Here is a 27788-nt window from a genome sequence, read left to right as displayed (position 1 = left end):
CCTAATAAATACTTATCAACTGCAATTACCAAATACCAATCAACCATTAAGGATTTGTTTGGACATATCAGAGTGGATTATATACGTCTTCCTGGTCTCAGGATCAACACATTGTAACTGTCCAAGAGAAAAGAACTTGCTTAAATATAGCTTAGTTGCTTCTCCATCGTAATTAAGTAGATCCCTCATTCCAACCACGCACTTTACAATATCCTTTTCCACATAATGGTAAGTAATATTTTTGTCAGGTTTGATTGCTTTAATGTCTCCATTTGGGTAAACTAGAATACACCAACCCAGATGAGTCCAAAGTAGCTTTCTTGTATTTTTCGGACAAATGGAATTCTCTTGTTCATCACAAAATACAATTTCTACAAGTCCACTTGGGAACTTGAAAGTGATAGTTTTCAAATCATCATCTTTCTGAATTTTATAAGGTTTTTCAATGTCACACCAAGGCTTTCCTATTTCGTTTGGAATACCCGGTAAAGTTGTAAAGTCCTCCCCTTCTCCTACAAACTCAAAGCAAGTACTTAAAATACCATATAATAGATCTAGTTCCTTTTCAAAATCAAAGTTAACCAAATGTTCTTCAATTATTAAATCCCGATCCATAAATGAACCTGAAGAGTTAGAAGAAATTGACGTTGTTGTTTGTAAATTGGTAGTTAATGGAGTAATGCTAGAACTTCCAGGAAATCTGGAAATCTCTAAGTCCTCGTTTTTTTGAATCTTAGTCTTAAACTTCTCAGCTCGTTTTTTTTCTACATTTTCAGACGAGTTTTCTCTTTTTACTGAAACCATTCTACTTTTTTGGGCTTCCCTTTCTTTCTCTTTTTTCTCCATCTGGGTAATCTCTTTAGTAAGTCTATTTATTTCAGCATCCTTTGCCTTTATAGTCATCTTCAAACGAGTTACTTGGTCGCTCAAAGCAATCTTATCTTTTGTTAGCTTGTTATTTTCTCTCTCTAAACGTCGTTTCTCTGATTCTATTTCTTGTTTACTCTTTTCAAACTTTAATTTTAACTCCTTTTCAAAATTGACCTTATAACTCTCCAAGAGTTTCCTTTCCCTAGCTAGCAAAGTCTTCTTTTTCAGCATTTCCTCGTGAGTTTCGTGTATATACTCCATCTTTTTGTCAAGTAGATCCAACTTTTGTTGAATCAAGTTTTCATAATCCCTTTCCTGTTCCTTTTCACTAGTTTTTTGTTTATTTTTGTCGTTTTTATTACTTTTCAAATTCTCTACATTCTGTTCTCCATCCCATTCCATCCCTACAAACTCTTCCTCACTCTCAAAGATCTCAAATCCTTCCGCCTCACTCTCCATGGTCATATTTGAACTCTGAATTCCCAAAAGTAATGAGTCAAATTTGGCATTTTTGTTTACTTTCCGAATATCTGGCCTATTTGAATTTCTAAATTTTCTAGCAGGAGTTGAGTTTGGGACAGACTTAACAGTTGTACGTGACTTTACTTGAGAACTTTTTTTTAAAGACTCTCCATTTGCTTTTCTGGAGTTGCTTATTACCAACGACTTACCCTCTCCTTTTCTTAAGAATGGCCTTTTTTTCGGAGTTATTAAATGATCTTCTCTCTCATTTTCATTTGTTGTTCTTTCTGTCTCAGTAACTGAACCATCCGTCTCATTTTTTATTCCATATCCCTTAGTTATTTCCTTTGATATTTCATCGTCCTCACTCTCAAAATCGTAAACTCCAAAGCCAGCAGCATGAACAGAAACCATATTGTCTACTCCTTCATCAATATCTTCACTGTTAATATTTAATTTTTCCATTTCATATACATTTTCCATTTCCATTCCCTCATACTCCTCAAAATTCTCACTTAGATATTGAATATTTGACATTCTAACTGATAGAATACCTAAAAACTCGCACCCTTAATTAATACTATAGTAGCCTAAAACATCTGTTTTTTGTTTTCTATTATCTAGTTATATTTTTCTTTTATAGTAAATTTTTTATTACATGTGAAATATTATTATTTTGTGGGAATATGGCGCCAAATAGTACATATGATAACATTTTTATTAATTGAAAAAGTAAATACTATGGTAGTTTTGTGAAGGTAATAATGATTACAACTCAAATTAAATTCGGACCAGAAATATCACTTTTATAAAACATTGTTGACCCCTGTCTAACTACTTGGAGTTCCGAGTCCAACAAATCATAGTAATTTTGAATAATGTTTTTGTTGTATTTATAACTGGATATTTCTGATAAAATAGAGTAGAAATGTTCCCTTAATTCTTCAAGATTTTTTATACTCTTTGACATTTTTTCAACTAGGCCTTGTTTTTGGAACCACATTATTTCATTTTCAAATATTTGGAAATGAGAGATTTCATCTACAGAGTCGATTAAAAGCATGAAATTTGCATACCTGAAACCTAAAATTACCGAAAAACAATTAACAAAATGATTGTTAAAACATTCAATAATGATTCTAAGCATATCCATAGTTTCTTCAGAATATACTAGTTTGATTACTAAACTTGCTTCTAGCTTATTAGATTTATTTTGTGTTTCTATCTTACTTTCATTCAGGTTTACCAGCGCATGATATCCTCCATATTGAAACGGATGTTTTTGTATCAATCTAATTACCCATTTTTCCAATATTTTAATTTCATTATAGCTATAAGGTATGCTTGAATCGTTCTTTGGGGAAATTAGTGTAGGAATTAAATCATAAAACAACCAATTAACTAAACTCCATGCATAGTAGTTATGATCATACAAATCCATCTGTAGACAAATAAAATCATAGTTTTCTTTTAAAATATATATGATAATTTCATCATTATTCATATTATTTAACTTGCTTTCTTTAATTTTTTCATAATATTTCATTAAAATATATTCCAAGTAACTCCATATTTCCCCGTATTTAAAAGTATGACATAATGCAAGTTTTGTTAGGTTTAATTCACTACTTAAAAATCTCATATAGTCAGATTTAATTTCCTCTCTCTGTAGCAATCCTCCTATTAAAATAGCTCTTCTATCCCAAATCTGTGGGTTCAAGCTATCTACGTAGATTAACAATGTTAGTAAATCCCACAAAATGGTATCCTTTGGCAAATCAAAAAGCTGAAATTCTCCATAAATTGTATACAGCTTTCCTTTAATATCAGGAGTTTCCTTCTTTTCAAGTGGTAATTCATGATATTGTTCCCTATATGCCTTAATATATTCTCTAATCTCGGCTCTTACTGCATGCCTAAAATTTTCAGATACAATTAGCCTGTTCTCTTCTTCCAAATATAAAAAGTCTTCTACCTTCTCTTCAGTACAGTATTCTAAAAATTTTGTACTTGTCGTACTTTTTAATTCTTTTTCGTAAATAAACGATAATAATCTGATTGATGATTTTGGGTAACTTTCCAAATCTACTATCATCTTAGAATCAAACTATGTGTGCTTTTGTGTTATAACCTCACAAACTTCATCTTTTTGTTTTACAATTTTTTTTTGAATTGGTTAAATTAATTTTTGACAACTATCTCAAATTAAATATTTGGCGCCATTTTCATTTGACATTATGGTAAATTATGAAAAAAACATGAATACTTGCACTTTGTTCATAAAATCCAGAACAATTCCTGTCCGATTTTTAGAATAAACTCCGAAATAAAACCTCCCCTTACTTGAATCAAGTCAGTAAATGACAATAGTTGAAACTAGTTTAAACATCAACAAACAAATTCTTAAAAAATCACCTAAGGCCTGCTAATGCAATAATAACTAAATGGATATAAATATCAGAAAATACCAAAGTTATTTTTGCTTTTTTGCACTCGGAATCTAATAGTTAAAATATCTTAATATATTAATATAAAAAGTAAATGTAACGTACGTAGAATCACTAAATAATTTAATTAGAATCTATACTTGTTACCATGAGAATTAAAAGTTAAATATCAAAGTTAGTCGTTAAAGCAGGAATAATTTAATCACAATGAATACTGTGAACAAAAATACACTGATTAATATTGAATATCCCAAAATATACTTTCCTGTGATTGTTTCATTATGATTTTTGTATTTATTATTATTCTCATAAACAGAAGAATCAATTAAAGAGCTATTGTCTATTTTAACACCAGATTCAGGTTGTTCTATTCTTTCATCTTTAAATTCTGTCTTTTCTCTTATATCAATATTATTTTTATTCATTTCTTTCTGTAATGGTTCAACATTAACTATAAAATCAATCTCAGATTTTGTTGGTTTGACAGGTTTTTTATAATCTTTATTCCTTGAAACCTTTTTTAAAATCAATGTGTCGGATTCATCTTCATTCAAATCTTCCACCTCATCAATTTCAACTTCAAACTCAACATAATCATCTGGAACTACATCTTTATATTTTATAACATTGTTTGTATGTTTAACATATTTTTTTTCTTTGGAAGGAAGAGTTTTTTTTAGAACATAGAGGTCTTTTTTGGAACTTGAATAAACTTTTTTAGTTGTATTTTCTTTGAGAGGTTTAGCTTTTTTAGGCTCTTCTATAATAATTTTAATATCTGAACTAGGACTAGGGGTTTTCTTTCTACGTACTTTCCCATTCAAGTTGTCACTATTATAATTCAAATCAGATGATAAAGTGTCCTTATTATCTCTAGAGGAAGTGTACTTAGGTACTAAGTTAAGAACCTTCTTTCCTGACTTTCTTTCATTGACATTTTCTACAATTCTGGCCTCTATAACTTTATCTGAACCTGACTTATTCGATTTAAAAGTTTTATTGGTCTTACTAGGCGCGTTTTCAACCACAATCTTTACGACTTTTGGTTCTGGAGTTTCTTTAACCTTTTTTGGTTTAAAAACATGATTGCAATTCTTATCAACTTTTTCAGACTCAATATTCAAATTGCACCTTAGTACAATATTGTTTTGTGGTTTTTTAACCTGTTTTACTTCGTTCTTGTCAACTTTAGAAACCATATTAACCATTTTCTTTGCTTGAATAGGTTTACCAGCATTAACCAACTTAATTTGAACTGGTACAGGAGTAGTAGTCGTTGTTGGTAGCACAACATTTAATTTGATAGTGTCTGGAATTTTAGCCGTTTTCTTTTTAGGTCTTAATGCTGGGGGCTGCTGGAGTTTGATATTGATTGTTTGAGGTTTATCCACAGGATTTGTTGGATTTTGATTTACAATATAACTAGCTCTCACACTTTTTGGTTTAGAAACTTGCTCACAAGTTGTTGATAGTTTTGGATTTAATAATAAATTATACTCAACAGGAGCTTGCCCACCATTACAGTTCAACCCATTCACAATGTAATTACTATTAGTAGGCGTAGTTGTTGGTTCAGGAGTTTGAATCATATCTACTCTAGCCTTTAAAACATATTGATTTTTCTGTGGGGGGTTTGTAGCAGTGTTAAACTGATTTTGGACGTCACTTTTATTATTGACAATCATTAATTTGTGGATATTGGGTTTTTTCTGTTCTTTTTTTGATTGCTGTGTCTTGGCTACTGTTTTAATAGAAACCAAATTATTCGAACCCTGGTAATGGGTATTTGCTTGAGTTTGGTTTGGTACAACAGATATTCTAAAAACATTGGGCACTGTGACATTCTGAGAAGTCATTGTATTTACTGGTTGTTGAACAAAACCATTCAAAATTCCAGAAGTTCCAACTTGGTTACCTATATTCATGTTTTGTGCACCATTATTAACAAAGACCATTTTTGGAACCCCGTAATTGGCTCCTCTAACGGGAACATTTGCATTTTGATATTGAGATTGCATGTTTATTGGGCCTGTGTTAGTTGGCGGGAAACTTTGCTGGAATTGTATGTCATTATAATTCATTATGGGTTTTATTCTTCCTGTAATAATAGAATTTGAAATGAACTGTTTAGCTTTTTTTAAAGCTGCTCTACGAATTAATTCTTCCTTGGTGACGGATTTACAGAGAATATTAAAGCAGGAGGCGAAGCCTTGGATATTGCAATTCATGTACTTGTTATTACATGTAAGAATAACTTCGACAAGATCATTAGGATGAAGACCTGAAGCGAGATCAAGCCTCACAATGTCAGATGATGAATAAATTGAAGTTTGCCCTTTGCTAAGTTTCCATTTTGTTGGAAGCTTTTCCGCACCAGTGAATGGTTTTTGCTTTTTAACGTTTCTCTTTTTGTTTTTGGCTTTGGTGTTAGATGAATCTCTGGGAATTCTATGGTGGGTTGATACCATCTTGTTCATGTCATACAATAAGTATTCATTATAATCGTCATCTTGGACCATGCTTTGCTGTAAATCCTCACTTTCATACTCATCATCATCAAATTCATCTTCATCTAAGTCGTTATCAGGGCCATCCATAGATTTTTCCATGTCAATTCCAAGAGTTTTAATTCTAACATTAATCGAGTCATCTGACAGGCCTAAAATACCTCTATACTTTGGAAGCTTTTTTGAAGATTCATGTATGTTTGATAAAGTTACTATTATAGATAAAGCTACTGCAGAATCTTCCTCTGAAATAGAGCATTTAGACAAGTCCAAAGTTGATTTCGCAGTTTCTCCATCAATTCTCCAGTTATCTGGGATTAATTTTATTGAACTTTTGTTCTTAATTTCTTTGTTTAATTGTAAGTTTGCTGTAGCTACTGATACCCAACCTTTCGGAGTATCAAAGTTTCCACCAAATTCCAATGGAGTACAAAGTGACATTCCACCAAAAAGAGCTCCTTTTTTTAAAAAACCTTCACAATCTGAACATTGAATTACCTGTTCATTGCCATTAATATTATTATGTATGTATTTTGGCTTTCTATCCCAAAAGCGGTACCAGTTTTTATGTTCCCGAACCTTATGGCACTGAAAACTCAAACAAGCATTCATGTAGTCATTACCCCATGGAAAAAAATATTCAGGGTTTTCACATTCTTCATAATCTACCAAATTCTTCTTCTTACCCAATGAACTCCCATTAATTGAAATTAGAATTACTACTATTATAAAAAAATAGTAAATTAATAGGCTCTTATTCATTGCAATACTCAACCAAATAAAATAAAATATTTTAAATTATTGGTATTCTAAATTATTTCCTATTGATTTAATTTATTCTTCTTGCATAATTCAATCCTATCCTCTTTTACAATTACTATAAGTAAATTTATGCCGTTTGGTCTCCCGCCCAAATAGTGGGTATCTAAATAGGAATTATAGTACAAAATGGTCAAAAAATGATAGTAAATAAATAAAAAATGAAGATTTAAACAAACAAAAATTTTTCTTTTTAAGAGAAATATTATAAACTTTATTCTGAATTTTCAATAGATCTGAACTAATCAACTCAATAATTAATCAATTCTTTTTGCTGCAAACTTTTTATAATTCATAATAATTCATAGTTAACCTAATAGCTATATAACATGGTTAATTCAAAATATCTTAAAATAAATGTATTTAGTGAAAATTTTTCGAAATACCAGACTATAGTTGTAAATGTTCCCTTAATTTGTTTATTAAAATCTGTATAGTGAGCAATGAATGGTTTTACCATGTCAAAGGTGGGGGAAAAAGTGGTTTACTTATGCAGTAATGTTAAATAATGCTTTAGTATCACTAAAATGTTTGAAATCTTTGATAACTGTAAATCCACTTGGAACAAAATCATTGGTTATATCTTCACAATTTTTCTTGTTATCTAAAGCCGATACAGATTGTATTATTATTCTAGGCCTACTAATTAGATTTTTAGTAAAAGAGAAAAATTCTTGATAAGTTAGATTTTCAAGAATTTGTATGGCCTTGTTTTTCCAGTCAAAATCAATTTCACCATTAGTAATTGTTGCCAAATACTGAACAACCTCTTCCTTAATATTTTTAGGTTTATTTGAGTAAATTTTAATTTCAGAATCTACTAGAATCTTATACTGATCTTCATCAAGCTTTTCTGATAATTTGACCGTCAAAAGTTCATCAATCAAAGTATGAATACGATTAATAACATGAGGATTACTGAAATCTGATGACTGAACACAAACATAAATACCAATGGCTGGCTTCAAATTATAGCTACATGCATGTACAATATATCCCAATTGTTGATTTGTGCGAAGTTCTAAATAGGAATTTGAATCCAAATATTTTGATAAAAGTTCCAATAGAACGTAGTTCTTCAAATTATACTCACCCATATCAATTGAATAAATTACTGAACCATTCTTATCCATAGGATTTAATACAGATTTGGACAGAATTATTTTGTTGGATTCTATTTCAGGATCTAACTCGATTGCCTTTTTCAAATCTATACAGCTTCTAATGATTGCCTTTTCTGTTTTTGTAACATCAGAATAGCAGGATGACAATAACTCTTCAACAGTCACAGTTTCAACAAGTTCACGAGCTTGATCTTTATTAAAATTGCCAACAGTGATTGATCTTATTAAACAATTAGAAAAAAAGCTGGATATATGATCACACAATTTCTCGTATGTAGCTGTATTTAAAACAGATAAAATCTCTTCTTTTGAAGGAGTATAAGCAGAATAAAACTCTCTGAAATAATATGAAGTTAAATGGGCAAGTATGTCTGGATTGAAAAGTGAATTTCTAACTGATAGCCTACTTTCCTCTAAAGCATCTTCAAAGAATGACTTGTACTGTTGTTTCTTAGCATCATTCTTAAGATTCACTAGAGATTTGATTAAAAACTTTAATAAAGTGTGCATTTTATCATTAAACCCAGAAATTGTGATAGATAAACAATTCATTGAATTTTGTAGAGTATAGCCACCTGAAATTTTATAGTCTAAATTTGCAATAGTTGCATTATAAGCCTCCTCCGTTACAATTTTACTCAATGTTAAAGATGTCAAAGTATCAAGAACAAGTAATTCACATGAAACCTTACTTGATGAGAAGAAAAAGAATTGAGAAAATCCGTGCGGAGTTCGAAAATTTGTATCTGGTTTATAATATGCAACGATTCTGTCAGTAAATGGGTTTCCAGGGGTTTCCAAAATTGTAGGTAATAACTGCATGTTGCCGCCATACGTGTTCATTAGGTCAAAATTTTCTGGAATATAATTATTTTTTGTTGGCATTTTAAGTCCAAATTTGCTAGCATTAGAAAGGCTAATATTAGATATGATTTCTTTAATTTCTGGCCCAAATTCTAATTTGAGATAGTTCATGTTATAGTGTCTGTCATAAATTAATTTATCTTTAAGTCTCTCATCTTCAATGAGAGCTTTATTTTCTGGAATTGAGAGTAAAATGAACATATTTTTGGGATCAAAATATTGTTTGAGATACTTTGCTGCCTCTACATCCATTTTTTCAATTCTATTTCCAAAAGTAAGAATTTCTTTTAAAGGGGGTAAATTAGCAAGAGCATATACGTTGTTATTAATAGTTTCATCGAGGCTTGGCCTGTTTCTATAGTCAAAAACAAGTTGGGAAAGCTTTTCAAGATCAGAAACTACTTCCATATCTATTTCATTCTTGACAACCAAATTCACAAAGTTTAATGTGTATTCTATGACACTTGAAACTTCTCTAGCACCTTTTTCTGTTAAGTTTATTGTGATTTCAAACAAATTAGCAGAGTACATTTCATTTAGACCACTGCTTAGAGCAAGGCACCAACCATTTTTTCTTAATGCTGAAGTCAAGCTTCCAGGTCCTTCATGCCCCAATATATTTGAAAAATACATTTCAGGAAGTCCTTTTCTAAATTTACGTAAATCTGGAATCTGAAAATTAAAAGATATCTTCCTTTCATCCTTATTAGGTACAAGATATACCATTGATTCAAGAGCACCATCTTCTGGAGATTCCATAATACTTATATATGGTCTTTCTTTTTGGAACTCATTAAAATAATCAATACGAGCGACATTTTTATCAATTATTTCTGAAAAATATTTTATTGCATAGTTTTCAAGTTCATCAAGATTGCAATTTGAAACCAAAGTAAGAAACATATTATTTGAACTGTAATATCTACTGTGAAAATTTTTTAGCTCTGCAATAACATCAATTCCCTTTTTTTCTGGCTCAAATTTTAAAGTTTCAATGCTTCCAGTCCCAAATTTTTTCAAAGGATGTCCATTCCTAGCTATTGAAGAAATCACATGGTATCTTATCCATAAATCTGATAACAAATTTTTGTTATGTTCACTATTTACTGCATTAACTTCTCTATCAACATACTTTGTATCAAATAATGGGCATGTAAAAAAAGCAGAAAACAAGTCTAATGCATGCTCAAATGACTCATTTTTTATTTCAAAATAGTAAGATGTTGATAAATGATCTGTAAATGCATTTGAACTCCCTCCATTTAATTTCATAAAATCATCAAAATCACCAGGGTTTGGATGTCTGGCTGAACCTAAAAATAACATATGTTCCAAAAAGTGAGCAAGGCCATTTAAATCCTCAGGGTCTTGTTGACAACCAACAAACACTGATAAACTAGCACCTGAAATATCTGTATTCTCATCCTGAACCAATAATACTCTCAAATTGTTTGTCAAGACCAATGCTCTATATTTGTTATCATCATAAAATGGTTTGGTTATATCATTCTGAACCTCCTTTAAACTTTTGTTTATTTCGACCATTTATCCTATATATAATTCCAAAATAATTACCTTATTAATAATTCTTCTCTATTTATTTTCAGATTATCTTGTTTTTATTGCTATTTTAATTTTTTATTTAACCCCCCATTTGACATTTTTCACAGATATTTCTCCTTATAACCCACATAATTTGTGAAGTTTTACCGCCATTTCAAAATTGCAATAATTACAATATGTAAAATAATCATTGAGAATATAATATAGAATAAACATAAATTTGGACTTTTTTTTTTTTTAATTAGAATTTTTCTAATTTCTTTGTTTTTTGGTTTCAATTAAAACTGTTTTTCATATTATTCAAACTTTTTTCTTTTTTTTTTTGATTTTTAACATCACATTCACATACAATCCAATTATTAGAGTTTACTTTTGAAAAAACTTTACACCACTAAAACCTTAAATATCAATATTTGAATTATAAGTTCCTCACCTTGTCTTCTAATGAAATCATTGGTGTGTTTTTGTTCCTTGAAATCTGAGAAATATTTTCTAATTTTAAATATTCCTTTGGAATGGATGGGCTTTTATATATGCAACCTTCACCAGAACTCTTAGAATCATCTATTTGAGATCTTATTTCTGTTAATACAGACTTTGATGTCCATATACTATCATAAAAATCAATGAAGTCTTCATATTTTATACTATTTAATATATCAATTTTTTTTTGTCTTATGTCAAATATGTATGATTTCTCATTAATCTCATGGAGATAAGTCTTATACTCGTCAAAGATACTTTTTGGATTTGATAACAACGTCTGAATTGTGGAATCCTTTAACTTTATAAACATCTCTTCATTCAGTTTAATTTTTAATTCCATTTTAGTCTTTTTTACATGAAATTCTAAAAGTCTTTCTAATGTTAAAGCATTGGTATACTCAGATGATTGCAAGTAATACCCAATAATAATTGCAGGAGAAGAAAATACTTGTGTAGCTCTCACAACATAAGCTAATTGTTGACTAGTTCTAAGATCAGCAAAAACTTCACTTGTAATGAAAGGTAAAATTAAATCACATAAGACTTGTTTTTTTAATTCATACCCTCCAAGGAAGAAGCTTAGCATCCAACAACCATTTTTATTGGAATTGTTTGGGACATAACTCAATGTATATATATTCTCTTTTAAATCAACTATTGAAAATTGTTCCACTTTTGTTCCGCCTGATTTTGTCTCATTTCCTAGAGATTTTTGAAAATCTATTAAGTTTTTCCAATGCTGTATTGAAATATGCTTAGCATTTAACTCTGAGAAATTTCCCATAATCAATCCTTCAAGTCTACAGTTAGCCAAGAAATATCTTCTTATAGAACAAAACAATTCAAAAGTAAATAATTCTAATACATTTAATTTTTCTTGACGATTAAAGAAAAATGGTGATAAAGATTCTGAAATGCATTCCAGTGAAAATGAAATCAAATTTGGTTTGATTATCTTATTTTTCCAATCCTTACTTAGAATTAAAATTGCTTCGTCATAATATTTTTTAACTTCTGTTCCATTATACAAATTCTCAAACATAATTGAAACCAAATGATTTAATTTTTGGGAAAGCCCGAGACCTTGTAATACAAATACATTCGTCCTAGCGTTGAAATTAATTGTGTAAGATAAGCTTGCTGCTAATATGTCTGAAGAAAACTCATGCAAACTTCTATACATTACTTGGTTCAGGATTTCACCGAATACTTGGAAAACTAATTCATTTGAAAAATTTGATAATTTCTCAAAACCCAAGTTTTCTGTTAAATCAAACATTTTTTCAGCAACCAATCTCATATTTATTAAAGAATGAGGTGAATTAAAAGTTGTATCAGGTTTAAACCACATTTTCAAAGGGTGTGTATTAATATTGTAATTATTCGTCTCATTCTCAGTTATTAATCCGTCAAAATTTAAAAGTTTTGGAATTCTGGAGTAATCATTAATACATTCTTTCTGTGGGTTTACTATTGAGAAATCCGTAGACACAAATGGATTAGGTTTTGGCAAAATTAAACCAAGTTTTAAAGCTTTTTCTGATGAAGAGGAATTTATTATTGAAAGCAAATTTTCATTTAGTTCTGAAACATTATACTTGGTTCCATAGTAGTGTTCAATTGTAAATTTTTCTGGATTTGCCTTATATTCCTCGTCAATTGCTTGCGAAGAAAGTAAGATAAAGTAATTTTCATTATTTAAATACTCCAAAATAGAAAATACATGATCTTCTGAGAATTGATTTACAACCCATCCAAAAGAAAGAATCTCTTCAAAATTGCATTTATATTTGAGGTACTTTGTTGGTAATGAAAACAAATCACGAATTGAGAATTTTGGCTGGTAAGTAAAGCCTGCCTTAGTAATCGCAATAAACTCAGATACTAGTTCGGGAATAATGGGAGTTGCCTTAAATAGTGCCAAAAAGTTGAAAATGACCTCTAGTACCTGTCCTATATTGTTATACCCTTCATCTGTTAGAACAACACCAAACTGAGCTAGTGCGCATGGATCTTCATTGGTAATAGTAAAAGAAGCACTGGTAGCTAACTTTTTACTCCTTAGAATTGAAGATATTCCTCCTTCACCTCTATGACCAATAATATGGGTAATATAAGCAGGAGCACAGCTATCACTATATTTATCTAAAGGAGGGAGTGGGAAGTAAATTTTTAATCTTTTGTCAGTTTCATTAGGTACTAACTTGATTATCTTTCCAATTGATGTTTCTTTTGTGTAAGGTGGAGTTTCCATGAAGAGCTTTGTGTAATCAAAACATTTAACCTGGTGGTTTGGTATTTTTGAAAAATATTCAATAGCATATTTCTCCAATGTATTCAAGTCTTCTTTTCCGTAAAGTATTACTGACATAATACTACTACTGTAATAAGAAGAATAAAATTTTAAAAGTTCAGAATGCAGATTAATTCCCAGTTCTTTTGGCTTGATTTCCAAAGTTTCTTTATTTCCCGTAGTGAAACAATTTAAGGGATGTGATTTATCTGCTAACTGAGCAAGTAAATGAAATCTAATCCTTTCATCATTGTGATAATTGAGATGAAACTCATTTTCTATGGCAGAAACCTCTTTTTCGGACATTTTCTTACAAAACAATGGTTCTGTAAAGAATGAAGAGAATCGATCTAATGCTTCATTAAAAGCGTCATTCTTTATTTCAAAATAATAAGTTGTAGTTGATCTTGTAGTAGATCCCTGCCTCTTACCTCCATGGTTCGCAATAAATTTCTGATATTCATCCACATTTGGATATTTTTTTGTTCCACAAAATAACATATGCTCCAAAAAATGAGCCAGACCATTTAAATTCTTGGGTGAGTACATAGCTCCAACGTATACTGTAAGGGAACAACCGCTTATTTTAGTTTCTTTATCTGAGACTAAAAAGGCTGTTAGACCATTCTTTAATTCTAAGGCTCTATACTTCCTATCTTCGCATTCTGGAAGAATTATATTGTCCACTTTTCGAATTAATTCTTGTGGGTTATTCATTTTTTCTTGTGTGATTGATTAAAAATTTGAATATTTTTTTTATATACAAAATGATCAATATTAGTATTTACGTATCTATAGATCACTTTATTCCTATTTTCATACAATCTCTTACTAGTAATTTTGACCTATTAAATAAAAAAAATGACACGTATGGCGCCAACGATCTTTATATATTTAGTAAAATTAATTTACATGTCAAAGAAAATTTGAAAATGCATGCATAAATTGAACAAAAATAAAAGGTTATGTACAAATATCAATAAAAACATTATAAATATCTAGTTTATATTTAAGCCTTGGAATTAATAAGTCATTCCATCTATGAGGACTTAGTCTGAAGCCAGGGATGTACTAAAATATCTTCAAGACTGGGCCTATTAGTAGGAACTTTGACTAGTATAATACTAAGAAGGTCTCTTAGTTCGCATGAGATATCTGCATTTAGTACAGTTGAGTAACTGGGAATATTGATAGTTTTGTTTTTATCACATAAGTTCAATTGAAACTCTATGGGAGATTTTTTTGAAAATATCTCAAAATAAGGTGGATAACCAAAAACTAGAGTATGAAGTAGACAGCCGAGAGACCAAACCTCTCTTTTTTCTGCCGAATAACCTGTATATTTCTCATTATTGTGGGAAGAAAGTGAACATAAAAATGCCTCAGGAGGCAACATTGTATGAGTTCCATATGCATCTCTGAGTTTTTTATTTTCACTTAAAATCTGAGATTCACCAAAATCAATTAGTATAGGATGTATTTTGTTGGGCTTTGAGTAGTCTAATTTAGTGCATATGTTTTCAATTTTAATATCTTTATGGACAATATTTAACTCTTTCAAAAGAAATAAAGCAGAATTTACAACCACCTTAAAGATATGAGCAATAAATAACTCACCATTAAATACAGAAGATAGATATATAGGATTCGGAACCCATCCGTGGTTTTGCGTAAAATTCATTAAGGGCTGTCCCAGCTTAGGGAATATTAGACCAATAAATTGGTCCTGGGAAATAAAAACTTGAGATTTCTTATCAAATTTTACGCCAAAGACATGAATCAGCTGTACAAAGGAATTTTCAACATCATCAAAAGTTTCAGATGTACTTTCTATGGATTGAGAAGAGTCTGGACAATCTTTTTTATCTTCTATTATTGTCTCAAAAACCCAGCCCTGCTTTTCTTTGCAATAGTACTCCGACGTCATAGATATTCCCAATCTCCTTTGAATTAAGTAATGTATCTTTACGCAATATGAAACTCTGTCATCCAATGATGTCTCCAGGTAATCACAATCTGTGCCTTCATACTCTTTAAAAACATGCTTTATTTGGGCGGCATAACTATCCAAATCGTTAGGTGTAAATAACTTAAGTATAACTTCCTGATTATTATATTTCGCATTAAATACTCTTTTCGAAAGTTTTTCATTGATTTCCAATGTATTTGGGAATTTCATTTTCTTACTTATTTGTTCGTTTATATATTCTCAATATATTTAACATTTTATAGTTTACTTGCCATTAATCCTCTAAACCGTATCCAACTATAAATATTTTCCCAAACCATTCAATCAAGTATTTCAAACCTTAATGCTTGGTTAAAATATTGTACTTTTTTAAACAATTTTTATCTTTTAGCAATACATCCTATTTCCCACACAATGCTTGTTTACAAATTACCCCATATTATTTTTAATATAATTTTTCCAGAATAGGCGGGCAAATTAGGTCCTTTCAAATAATCATTTAAGACATCATGTCTCATACTTGAAAATGAGCTTATAGGAGCCAAAATAAGGGGGGAGCTGGAAGAAATTTGAGAAATCGAAATACATTTTTTCTTGTTTTTTTTAGAAAGAAGGTAGATTGTGTGGCCAATTATAAGGATTTATTTCAGATTGTTTGGTCAAGAAAAAAAGAATAGGGAGCAATGGTAAGTTTGAAATATATAAATTGATCAATTACGTGGTGAATAAGAAAAGTTAACCTATTCACCTTTGCTCTTTTTGGCTTGGGTTAACCATTGATCAATTTTTCTTATATTATTTTCACTAATTAATTTTTCCTTGAATTACTTTAGTTCCAATTAAGACCTGGGATTACAAATTTATTGAAGGATGGAAGTAGGGCGTTTTCTGGCCTAGATGAGGCTGTATTAAGGAATATTGAGGCTTGTGTGAATCTAAGTGAGATGATTCAAACGTCATATGGCCCAAATAGCATGAACAAGTTGATTGTGAACCATCTAGGAAAACAGTTCATTACTAGCGATTTAACAACAATTATAGAGGAACTAGACATTCAACATCCAGCAGCAAATATGATAGTAATGGCATGTAAAAGACAAGCTGAAGAGTATGGCGATGCAAGCAGTACGGTTTTGATTTTCGCAGGGGAATTGCTAAGAAATGCTGCAAAGCTCCTCAACGATAATGGTTTGCATCCTTCAGATATTGTATCAGGATACGAGATAGCTCTAGAAAGATCACTATCTTTACTAAATGGAATGGTGGCACATAGAGTTGCCAACTTTAAGAACATTGATGATCTATCTGCAATTGTAAGGCCATTGATTTCAACAAAAAATACTGGATATTCCGACTTAATCACAAGGTTGACATGCGAAGCCATTTCAAGCATAATGCCAGACGAGGATAAATTAAAAGAATTTAATATAGACAATGTAAGGATTGTTAAACTCTTGGGAGGATCTCCAATGCAATCATTCACAATAAATGGTATGATGGTCAGTAGAGAACCTGGAGGAACAGTTAGAAACCTGGACAAGGTTTCTAATGTAATGGTTTTGGGATGTGGACTGGAGATGTCTGGAACAGAAGCAAAGGGAACAGTCGTTTTAAATAACGCTCAAGAACTATTGGATTTTACAAAAGGTGAGGAATCTTTGGTTGAAAATTTGATTAAAGATATCAAACAGACTGGTAAGATTGATGCAATTATTGCTGGTGGTCCAATTTCAGATATTGCACAGCACTTTTGCAACAAGTATGATATATTAACTTTAAGAATCACGTCTAAATGGGAACTAAGACGTGTTTGCCGTAGTCTAGGAGCTGTTGCAATGGTTAGATTGGGTGTTCCTCTTCCGGAGGAAATTGGAAAAGCCAGTTCTATCAAGGTTGAGGAAATTGGTTCAAAGAAGGTGACTGTAATTAATGCTCTTAACACCAAAGTAAGCTCGGTTATTCTCAGAGGAGCCACTCAGGGAATGCTGGATGAAATGGAAAGAGCTATAGGAAATTCAGTTTCTGTTGTGAAATCATCCACAAAAGATAATCGATTTGTAGCGGGCGCTGGAGCTACTTTTGTTGAACTTTCTAGATGCTTGAGAGCATCTGACAGATCTGAAAACAAGTGCCAACAAAACTCAGTTGATGTTGCTGTTCCTGGAATGGAGGAGTACGCAGTAAATATGTTTGCTGAGGCCTTAGACGTTTTTCCAAGACTCTTGGCAGGTAATTCTGGGTTAAATTCTACTGATCTTTTGGCATCATTACATGCGATACATCAACAAGGTTCCCAACCACATAAAGGAATAAACGTTTTCTGTAGTTCAGAAACTTCTCCAATTGTGGATTGCATATCGAATACTGAACAGAGAATTGGCTTAATTGTTGATCATCTTGGTACACTTTGTTCTGCCTTAAAGTTGGCAACAGACTCAGCAGTTACCATTCTTAAGATAGATGAAATCATTATGTCAAAACCTGCAGGAGGTCCAAAACCCCGCTCTCAAGATGATGACATGGACTAAAGAGTTGGTTAGAAAATTGATGTGGGATGTAATAGAGGGTACAATTCTATACAAGTAGTAAAGTGATAGTTATAAATTCATTTCAAGTAGAAAGTTTTCTGCAATTACTTATATTTCTCTGGCTTACTTCCTATCATTTTTGGCTTCCTATTGTATCTAAGTTCTCTTATTGAAAATCATATTGATTTCACAATTAACTTATTTCTATTGATTATTAATTCGTAGTATATTATTTATTAATTTAATATTTCTTATTATTTTTGCATTCTCTTTATGTTAAAGATACCTTGTTCTTACTAATGGTTGGTAATTTTGCTATATCTGGTAATCTGATTGTACTTGGTTCTTGTTTTTTAATCACCCCTTTTTTGCCTCGAATTATCATATTTGATAGAAAATTAATACTTTTACATTCAATCATGGATCTTATATTTCCAGAATTTTTCTTGGATTAATAAGATATTTAATTAGTTTTTATGCTGTTAAATATTTCATTTGAATATAACAATTAATTAGTTTTATCCACATGCAATTGTTGAATAATCTGCTTGTGCATGTGTAATGTATTGACAATACCGGTACGTTAGTTTGAGCGGGGAATTATAGGTTTGGGGGCAATCAAAAAAAAAATGAATCATTTGGTTGGGAAATATCGCCTGGAAAAAGTTTACAGAGCATGTAAGAACAGAATTCATAATATGCGACATCAACGTCGTTTATCTCACCCTAAGAAGGGCGAAAGAGAACAGTTTAAACACCATTTACTTCCATATCCTGGAAAGCCATCTAAAGCAACTTATGGTAAGAAATGTGAGAATTATCCAGAATTCTTATTTTGCATTCCTATAAAGCCTGCTTCAAATATATTAGGATGCGAGCTTGATATATTTGTTAAGCTTGTATCTATAATATCAATATGTATTTGGCTAAGCTTACTAGTATTGGAGGGATTTTATTTTTATATAGAAATAGTTGGAGCTCAAACAGTTTTTTTTGTTACGATTGCAATAATATTTGGACTATTGTTGGTATCTTTTGGTATATTTTGTGGGATACTTGGTTATATTGGATGTACAATTTCAAATTTTCGTTGTATATATTTTTTTTTCCTACATTTAAATTACCAACTTATAGTCAACGTTTATGCTGTGATTGCTTCCGTTATCCGTGGATATATTATATACTTTTGTGCTTATTTACTTTCAATATTACTTATTTGCTTTTTTCTTTACCCTTCCTGGTCATTATATGTACACATAAAGATTAACGGAATCCCCCCAAATGTTTACAAACATTATGGTTTGTTAAACGATGCACTTTCTAAGTTTGAACAAAAGAATGAGAGAAAATCAAACTTAGAGGAGTCAGAATCTTTTGTTGAAAATGTATGTTCTAGTGTTTCTAATGGGCCTGGTATAACCACTTCTATACATGTTAATACTCATATATTTCAGAAGAAAGAACAGAACCGTATAACAATGATAAAACAACAAAGTAGTATCAAAACAAGTGGTACTAGTATTCATAATAATAATTTTGAGGATTGCACAGATAGATTAATGCATACTGCAGTAAAATTTTCCGATGAAAATGATAATAGTTTATGCACTCGTGTTGAAAAGTCAACAGTCCAGACACAAAATACTCAAACATTGGATTCTTCCCATCCATCCTCAAATAATAATAGCCTTACTCAACCTTATATTCCCCCCAACATTTCATGTAAAATTCGAAATGAAGCCAAAATTCTTCTTAATTGGTCCACACCTGCCCTATCTATCAACAGGAATGTCGTAGCTTCCTCGAACGCAGAGCACTCAAATAGAAGTTCGGATACAACTTTTCAAAGTAACAAGTTAAAGACATCAAGGCATAATGAACAACCCAAGTTCACTCGCACGGACATATAGAATGGGTTTTGAGATGATCTTCTATTGATAGATATTTGGACTTAATATATACTAATTATGATAGCTAATAATGCTAATTAATACTAGATAAACTTGTATATATCATCTACCTCACTATAAATATTAATTTGTAAATCTAAATAATCCTCTAATATTGTTTTAACAGCCCTTCATTCATTTTATTCCTTTCTTTTTTTTCTCCCTATTGTACAATATTTTAATAAATTAATTCTTTGAGATTTCCCACAAACACGTGTTTAGGCGCCATATGTTTACAATATAAAGTTGACCTAATTGAGAAGATTAATTAGTTACTACATAAGAAAAATAAAAAAATTCGATTTTATTTGTACTATGCAATTCTACTCGATATTATGAATTCTAGTTTTGAGATATTAAAGAATTCGCCAGGATTCATAGGAATGGCATCTTTTACAAAGACGGGCCTTCCAATTCAAGGTAAATTGTTCACTTCTTATTATTAATCTCACAGATAATCTTTGAATATTTCTCAGAATATGGATCTAGGCATATTAAGCATGATGTTTCCGAGTTTTGCTCTATTATCACACAAATTAGAAACTCTTTGTCAAGCTCAATTTTGAACGAGAATATTTCAATAACTATAGAAACAACAAAAAAGTAAGTTAATCCAGACAACACACACACTTCATTTAGTTTCTCATTTTTCAAAATTTAACTTTAGAAAAATAATTGTTGTAGAGTCAAATGACATCATCTTAATTTTATATAAAAACAATGATAGCAAAATATCAATGGGAAACGGTTATTTGGAAGCCGATACTCAGAACTAAATACTTACTTAAAACTTAATCATAAACAAATGATTCACACAAATATATATTTGTATTTTAAATAACTGTTATTTTCATTTTAAAAACGTTTTGCATTTTCTCCCCACCCTCACTATTGATATAGAGACGAAAAGGTCATTTGGCGCGTAATTACTAATTAATTAAACATGAAAAGTGCTCAAGTAATTGTTAGCTAGTTTACTGAATAAAGCAAGAAAAAGGAAGGAAGATAGAGAGGTAGTGAAGGGAACAAAAATATAACCTTTGCGGAGGTTTCCAGTAAGAAGAACTTGCATAGGAGAAATTACTCTTTTGAGATGATTAGTAAAAGGAAGAGGGAGGAAAATGAACTAAAAAGGAGTTCTATTTCTTCAAAGACCGATGATTTACCGTTAGATTCACAAGAGTTGACTAATTATCATGTTGTTCAACTCCAAGAGTCAAATAAACAGTACAAGAGAAGAATCGAGGAGTTGGAGAACCAAATCTCTAAAATGATTGGAGCCTTTGAAAAGATTGAAGGGGAGGGGAAATCCGAAGAGGAAAATCTTATAAGCAAATTTGAGCATGTAATACAGCAAAAGAATGATGAAATTTTGTCTTTAAGGAATGAAAATCAACGTTTGAATATGCAGGATATCTTTAAAAAATTTTATTTATCTGGAGATTCAAATTCTGATACAAATTCCAGTATATACGGTAAAAATAATCAAACCAATAGCCAAGGAATTTCTTTATTTGGGTCTATAAGTGATGATTCAACTAATGCTGATAGAATTAATATCGCTACGAGTGATATTAAATCGAAGTTGATTGAAAAAGAGAAGCAGATTTCTGAGTTGACCACTAAGAATGAGGAAATTTCTCGTGAGAATTTAGAACTAAGAAGAAATTTGTCTATATATTCTCCTTGCGAAAGCTTTGATAGTGAATTAAAGGACAGAGAAGCAAAAGAAGGCAAATTTTGTAGGTGTGTAAGAAGTATTATAAATGAAGTTTTTGAGTTAAGATCTCAACTGAATGCAGAAAAGCTCAAATTTGTTACTCTGCTTGAAAATGAGCTGCTGAAGAATATAAAAGACTTTCTGGCAAACCAAAAGAGCTGCGAGGAACATTGCAAAACAACTAACAAAGAACTGGAGGATATTAGAGGTAAATATAATACTTTGAAACAAGATTTTTTTTCTATGGAAAGTGTTCAAAAGAGTTTAAATGCTAGGGATAGAGAGCAAAAGAAGAAAATTAAGGAACTTGAGCTTGAAAACAGTAAGATGAGATCAGAGAAAGTGAGAGTAGCAGAGTTTATTCGGACTGTCAGTACAAAACTTGAAAAGGGAGAAAAAGAAGAAGTGGTTGAAAACTTAATGAATGAGTACGAAGAGTTAAGTAATGCTTTTGAAGAAAAAAGTTTAGAGTGTGACAATTTACATCATAAGCTTGAGGAAAAGGAGAAAGAATTTGGTGATTATAAAATAGGGATTGATGATATAAAGCAAGCTCTTAAAGAAATAGAGACAATTAAGATTTTGTATGAGGAAAAGTTGTCTTTGGTTAGAAAAACAAAAAGTGAGACATTAAAAGACATAATTAACTCTGGTACAATCCAGCCAAACCAGGAGACCAAGATCTCTAAATTTCTGAATAGGTATTTGTCCTTTATTGGCCAGCTTGGTATGAATGATCAAATGGATAACCAAATACAACTTGAAAAAGAAAGTTTTGACAGTATTTATAAATCTCTAATCGAACAAAAGTCCATATCCGAGAGACTTAATTTAGATCTTGAATTTTACAAGGCTGAGTATTACAAGCTTAGAGAAAAGTTGGAATCAGTTGAGAAGGACGAATCTAATTATATTGCAACAATTTCAATTCTTAAAAATAGGGTCCAGTACATTCTAAATAGGGTAAATAAGCTTACCAATTTAGAGATAAATTTTGATAACACTGAGGAAAATGAACATCTTCAGATTGATGATTATGATAAAGAGATTAATACACTCAAATCGGAGAATCAAGAGCTTTTAACTTTGATGAAGTGTTCTGTATGCCGTGATAAAGTTAAAGACACTGTAATCAATAGATGTGGACACCTATTCTGTAGAGAATGCATTGACAGAAATTTATCTTCCAGAAATAGGAAGTGCCCCTTATGCCACATTACTTTTGATAAAAACGATACCGGTAGGATATTTCTTCATTAGAAGAAATTTCGAGAACTCTTTGAACTTTCTTATAAAAGCAAACACTTGTTTACTTTGTTAACTAACTATTCCTTTAAGTTTGGGAAATTTATACGCAAAAAAGAGGAACTAAATTCTACAATGAACACATGGTATAATATGAAGTATTAATAATGCATCTTACAAGCTATAAAGACTAGTTAGTAAAATTTAAAAAAAATTAGTAGGGACAAAACTTGAGCTATTGCTCATATGTGTCTATAATATTGCTATTAATAACACTTAATGATTTTACAGTTTTGTTATAATTTTATTATTTTTTAACTTTTCTCAGTTTTTAAAAATTTTGTTAATATTTTTGCATGTTAATAAATTGGGTTTTGACTACATTGGCGCGCAATCTTAGATGAGTAATAGTTCAATATAAGTAATAAGTCTTGGGATAGTAATTTGAGTTATAATTAATCTCATAATAAAATTTCCAGAAGGGAAAGCTTTAATTTTGATGAGATAATAGATGGGGTATGGTGGTGTGAATCAGAAGGCTCTTGAAGCTCGAGAAAGGAAACAAGCAGCAGCTTTGGAAAAGAAACGAAGAGAAGAAGAGCATGCAGAGAACGAAAGATGGAGAGACGATGACAAACACGCTAACAGGAAGATTGAGAGGAGGAGAGAGGCTTTAAACAAGCAGGAGGAAAAACAGCAAAAGAAACAAGAGTTAAGGAAGTTATATGAAGAGGAGGATTCCAAAATTGTTTCAAATAAGTCAAAGACGACCACAGGAAATAAGCTTACAAAGGCGGAGATAGCAAAAAGGACTTTAATGTTTGCAATGCAATCTTCTACAGGGATTTCTCGAAACAAAGGTGAAGAATTTGCACAGGATGATTTACTCGTGGAGAACCCTAATAGGATTGAAAAAGAAATGAGGGTTGAGACAGAATCTAAGAATATTGAATATATCTCTGCATCCACACTCGACGAAGCTCTTTTGGCCTTTGGAATTGATGAAAAGCCAAGTGGAGATATGCATCCTGAGAAAAGACAGAAAGCTGCATGGCTAGCTTATGTAGACAATAACCTTCCTATTCTAAAAAATGAGAATCCCACTTTAAAAAGGTCTCAGCTTCTTCAGATGCTGCAAAAGAGTTGGAAGAAGGCTCCTGAGAACCCTATGAACGAGAATCCTAAGCTTACTTAAAAGAAAGATAAATATTATTTTGTCATTGCATTTAGTTAGATTTGATTAGTATTAGTAAAGTCTGATTCTATGTCAAATATTGCAGTTAATAAAAGCTAAGAAGAGCCACAGATGATTTTTCTTTTTCAGCAAATGGAAATAGTAATCAATTAATATTGTATCTATTTCTAGTACTACTACTTGCATTACTGCAGCAAGAGAAGAGTGAGGAAATGAAATTCAGACGAAAAATGTTGGGGAATTTTAGGGGGTGTCCTTATGATTAGATTGCTATATATGAGGTGTAAAGAAACCTGTAGTTTCATTTCTTTAATTCATAAATTAATATTCAGTACAATAATTTGCGCGTAAATGTTTCAAATATATTTTCCCATTAATTTATTCTGTGAACCTCTTTGGCGCAATTTAAAATTAGTGTGTTTAGTTGGCGAATTTAAAATAACTGAGAAAACTGGGAGCAGAAAATCATGGAACAGGATTTTTTGAATGGCGAAATTGAGACGGGAACCACAATTGTGGCACTGAAGTACAAGGATGGATTAGTTCTAGCGGCAGATGGAAGAACTTCCACTGGGCCCATTATTGCCTTTAGGGCAGCAAGAAAAATTACTCAAATTACTGAAAGAATATTTATGTGCCGTTCTGGATCAGCAGCAGACACTCAAACAATTTCCAGATATGTAAGCCGAATTATTAAAGATCACGAGCTAGAAACAGGCGAAGATGCAAAAGTAAAATCTGTGGCTTCTGTTGCTAGATTGATATCGTATCAAAATAAAGAGCACTTATTAGCAGATATGATCATTGCAGGGATGGATCCAAATGGAGAATTCAAAGTTTTCAGGATTCCTTTAGGTGGAACTTTGATTGAAGGCTCATATGCAATCTCGGGATCAGGGTCAGGCTATATTTACTCCATGTTGGATTCTAAGTACCATTCGGAAATGGACCTTGAGGAGTGCAAATCTTTTGCCAGGGATTTGATTTCTCATGCCATGTTCAGAGACTCTTCTTCTGGTGGCATTATCAGAATTCTAGTCATTAACAAGAACGGAGTGGAAGAGTTTGCAATTCCTGGAGAAGAAGTTCCCAACCTATAAATATTTCTATTAATAATTATCTTTATTGGGCCAACAGATTTTTCTATCGCATTTACAGTAAGGATAGGTAGTATTAAGAAAAGATTTTAGTTTTTTAAAAAATCAATAATTCTTTTTAAAAAAAAAATCATCAGAGGTTTAATGCCTATTAGTTATGGACTTGATCTTATGTTGCGTTTTTTCTTTATTAATTTGAACTATTTACATGCATATGACATTATGATTATCTACCTGGATTATGTGGACAAAAATGCATGCTGCTCGCATTTTTGTGGAACAATACATTAAGCTCCTGAAAAAGTGATAACTTTGAAAAAAATATATTCTCGGATAGGAACTATGACAGAAATGGTCACAACATTTGATATTTAAGTTTCTTATTAAGGAACTTGTATAACATAATAAGGTAATTATTTTTTCTCACCCTTCCAAATTCATTTCAGCATTAAAAGGGCAAAAGGAAGGGAAAATAGCATAAAGATTTGATTTCTTGTTTAATATTTATAAGAAAAGTCAATCTGAAAAAAAAGTCGTTTCTATAATTAGTTTTTTAGAACCAGGAAATATTTTTATTTAAGAGAAAAAATGAGAAAAACTATTAGATGGGAGGGTTTAATACTTTTTTTAATTTTACATGTAATAATAAATTTTAAATACGTAACAGGAGAAATAACGAATGTATTAAATTTCCAAGCAGATATTATTGTGCCAATGGCATCAGGAGGCGACCTTCCACCAGATAATAATTACGATGTATATAGGCGTATTTGGAGAGTTTCTCAGAATGAAGTCGAAGACTTGGAAAGACAATCATTGGATTTCTTCAAGGAAATGACTGATATTGACATTGCAGGGCTTCCAGTATGTTCCTTAGGTGCCTCATTTAATGGTTTCGGTGGGGGAATATTTTCAATCATTCCAGCATTTAAATCTCAATTTAAAGTAGTTGAGACACCTGGAACACCTGAGTTGTCTGGTCTTTGTTTATTGAGATCAATGGATGGGATAGCATATATATATGATCAAGCCACTCAATTAAGAGTGGCGTCAATTTACCACGTAAGGAATTTGGATATTATTGGTTATAAGTTAGTTCAATCATTAAAGCCTCAACATGAAGCAACAGAAAGTCCTCTTCCATTATTTGATACTGGATTTGTATTAAACGTTTTGGAAAACGGTTATTTACCTTGCTCCAAATTCCAAGGATCTTGTATTAAGGGAGACAGAATGTTATATGGTTGGTATACAATTAGGGATATCTATACAAAAGGAGAATGGGGAATCATCCATTACGAGAGTAGAGGACCACAGAATATTCTGAAGGAGTTTACACCATTATCATTCAATTTAAGTTCATCTGTATGGGGTAAGGGATACTCTAACGGATTTGTAAGCAGAAGATACATGAATAATGATTTTGTTCAGCCATGCTATGAAAACGCATGTCCATACAGAATGTCAAAAATGTTTGATACAGTATCTGTTTCATTCAGAAACGTACTAACTTTTGTTACTGCTTAAGGTAGTTAAGAGAAAAAAATAAAAGCTGGTAATAGTATACATAGTATATTATCTTAAATTATTGCTTTTTTAAAAATTTATTTGAGTATATTATTTCACAAACTAAAGGAAGTGGTAAGTCTGCCACTGGAATTATCTTCTTTTTACTATGCAAAGAATCGATTTCATTGTTCAAGTGGACTAAGCCTAAAGTCACATCCTCACTTTTGAAAGCTTGTATAATTATAGAACTTTTAGGATCATCATATAGTTTGTAGTTCTTTTCATGGTCACTTCTGACTCCTTCAGTAACTTTCTCACCTGGATTCCCATTTACCAATTTGTAGATTTTCAAAGTAGAATGGCAAATAGATTTGATTTGTTCTAAATCCTCAAACTTGTATAGAAACGATAGATCAATATATCTTGTTGATTCATCCATAATCAGATCGAATGAGTTGGTTGGCCTGACATTCAAAGCAGATAAGCAATTATATGCTATAATTGTCATGAATATTAGAAATAATAAGTAGATTGGAACGGTAATTCCCCACATTCTATCTGGGTAATATGTGATATTTATTCGATTTAAGTACTCGTCAGGAATAAACATCCAACTCAAATAGACAACTAAATTAAAATATTAGTTAATGTGTTTTCGATATTTATTTCTCTCAAGTTAGGATTTTCAAATCTCACATTCAATATTAACCCACTTAGTCGTGACAGCTTAATTAGTGGCTCAGTTAGTTATGCCACATATAAAGATTGAAACGACGAAGAAAGTTCAATAATTAGAATGATAAGCCTAACATTTTCACACAGACAGAAACTTAACTTACTCAGAGAAATCCAACTCAAAATCCAGCTCACAAAACTTGATACATCAGCAGCTGGGACTGTTATACTCATACCTTCAAAATTAGTCTTCTAATTTAAGCAAATGAGTCTTACTACTTCTTTAATTAAGAGCAAATCAATTAAGCTCGATAGTCATTATATTTATTTTTTTTTTTGGATTTTCTAGAAATATTTAAACATTAATACATGAACTTTTGGCGGGAAAATTGTCTATACTTTTTTAAACTCATAAAAAAACAAAGTGTTGATTAAAGGAGCAAAGTACATATATGCTAAAAAAACT

The 27788-nt window shown here is 31.1% G+C and overlaps 13 protein-coding genes across 13 annotated transcripts; 7 read left to right on the top strand and 6 right to left on the bottom strand.

Moving 5' to 3' along the window:
• Positions 1-39: 39 nt before the first annotated feature.
• Positions 40-3427, bottom strand: cubi_00475 (uncharacterized protein; the record flags this gene model as incomplete). The annotated part of the gene is made up of 2 exons (XM_029017489.1): positions 40-1886; positions 2125-3427. 2 exons carry the CDS (start codon positions 3425-3427, stop codon positions 40-42), a joined length of 3150 nt encoding a protein of 1049 aa, XP_028873978.1.
• A 534-nt stretch (positions 3428-3961) lies between these two features.
• Positions 3962-7048, bottom strand: cubi_00474 (uncharacterized protein; the record flags this gene model as incomplete). Its single annotated transcript, XM_029017488.1, has 1 exon — positions 3962-7048. One exon carries the CDS (start codon positions 7046-7048, stop codon positions 3962-3964), a length of 3087 nt encoding a protein of 1028 aa, XP_028873977.1.
• A 545-nt stretch (positions 7049-7593) lies between these two features.
• On the bottom strand, positions 7594-10638 carry cubi_00473 (insulinase-like peptidase; the record flags this gene model as incomplete). Its single annotated transcript, XM_029017487.1, has 1 exon — positions 7594-10638. One exon carries the CDS (start codon positions 10636-10638, stop codon positions 7594-7596), a length of 3045 nt encoding a protein of 1014 aa, XP_028873976.1.
• A 436-nt stretch (positions 10639-11074) lies between these two features.
• Positions 11075-14152, bottom strand: cubi_00472 (insulinase-like peptidase; the record flags this gene model as incomplete). The annotated part of the gene is made up of 1 exon (XM_029017486.1): positions 11075-14152. One exon carries the CDS (start codon positions 14150-14152, stop codon positions 11075-11077), a length of 3078 nt encoding a protein of 1025 aa, XP_028873975.1.
• Positions 14153-14474: 322 nt separating this feature from the next.
• cubi_00471 (uncharacterized protein) lies at positions 14475-15614 on the bottom strand (the record flags this gene model as incomplete). Its single annotated transcript, XM_029017485.1, has 1 exon — positions 14475-15614. The coding sequence occupies one exon, from the start codon at positions 15612-15614 to the stop codon at positions 14475-14477; it is 1140 nt and encodes a 379-aa protein (XP_028873974.1).
• A 473-nt stretch (positions 15615-16087) lies between these two features.
• On the top strand, positions 16088-17932 carry cubi_00470 (T-complex chaperonin; the record flags this gene model as incomplete). The annotated part of the gene is made up of 2 exons (XM_029017484.1): positions 16088-16090; positions 16238-17932. The coding sequence occupies 2 exons, from the start codon at positions 16088-16090 to the stop codon at positions 17930-17932; spliced, it is 1698 nt and encodes a 565-aa protein (XP_028873973.1).
• A 698-nt stretch (positions 17933-18630) lies between these two features.
• On the top strand, positions 18631-19842 carry cubi_00469 (uncharacterized protein; the record flags this gene model as incomplete). The annotated part of the gene is made up of 1 exon (XM_029017483.1): positions 18631-19842. One exon carries the CDS (start codon positions 18631-18633, stop codon positions 19840-19842), a length of 1212 nt encoding a protein of 403 aa, XP_028873972.1.
• A 374-nt stretch (positions 19843-20216) lies between these two features.
• cubi_00468 (uncharacterized protein) lies at positions 20217-20657 on the top strand (the record flags this gene model as incomplete). Its single annotated transcript, XM_029017482.1, has 3 exons — positions 20217-20301; positions 20358-20484; positions 20549-20657. The coding sequence occupies 3 exons, from the start codon at positions 20217-20219 to the stop codon at positions 20655-20657; spliced, it is 321 nt and encodes a 106-aa protein (XP_028873971.1).
• A 317-nt stretch (positions 20658-20974) lies between these two features.
• Positions 20975-22861, top strand: cubi_00467 (uncharacterized protein; the record flags this gene model as incomplete). The annotated part of the gene is made up of 1 exon (XM_029017481.1): positions 20975-22861. The coding sequence occupies one exon, from the start codon at positions 20975-20977 to the stop codon at positions 22859-22861; it is 1887 nt and encodes a 628-aa protein (XP_028873970.1).
• A 496-nt stretch (positions 22862-23357) lies between these two features.
• Positions 23358-24041, top strand: cubi_00466 (HMG domain-containing protein; the record flags this gene model as incomplete). Its single annotated transcript, XM_029017480.1, has 1 exon — positions 23358-24041. One exon carries the CDS (start codon positions 23358-23360, stop codon positions 24039-24041), a length of 684 nt encoding a protein of 227 aa, XP_028873969.1.
• Positions 24042-24508: 467 nt separating this feature from the next.
• On the top strand, positions 24509-25141 carry cubi_00465 (proteasome B type subunit; the record flags this gene model as incomplete). The annotated part of the gene is made up of 1 exon (XM_029017479.1): positions 24509-25141. One exon carries the CDS (start codon positions 24509-24511, stop codon positions 25139-25141), a length of 633 nt encoding a protein of 210 aa, XP_028873968.1.
• Positions 25142-25852: 711 nt separating this feature from the next.
• cubi_00464 (uncharacterized protein) lies at positions 25853-26665 on the top strand (the record flags this gene model as incomplete). The annotated part of the gene is made up of 1 exon (XM_029017478.1): positions 25853-26665. One exon carries the CDS (start codon positions 25853-25855, stop codon positions 26663-26665), a length of 813 nt encoding a protein of 270 aa, XP_028873967.1.
• A 58-nt stretch (positions 26666-26723) lies between these two features.
• cubi_00463 (phosphatidylinositol N-acetylglucosaminyltransferase subunit) lies at positions 26724-27556 on the bottom strand (the record flags this gene model as incomplete). The annotated part of the gene is made up of 2 exons (XM_029017477.1): positions 26724-27274; positions 27487-27556. 2 exons carry the CDS (start codon positions 27554-27556, stop codon positions 26724-26726), a joined length of 621 nt encoding a protein of 206 aa, XP_028873966.1.
• Positions 27557-27788: the final 232 nt, after the last annotated feature.

This window comes from Cryptosporidium ubiquitum, assembly GCF_001865345.1.
Source record: "Cryptosporidium ubiquitum isolate 39726 chromosome Unknown contig_14, whole genome shotgun sequence".
Classification (NCBI taxonomy): Eukaryota; Apicomplexa; class Conoidasida; order Eucoccidiorida; family Cryptosporidiidae; genus Cryptosporidium; species Cryptosporidium ubiquitum.
This window is presented reverse-complemented; position numbering and strand designations above follow the sequence as displayed.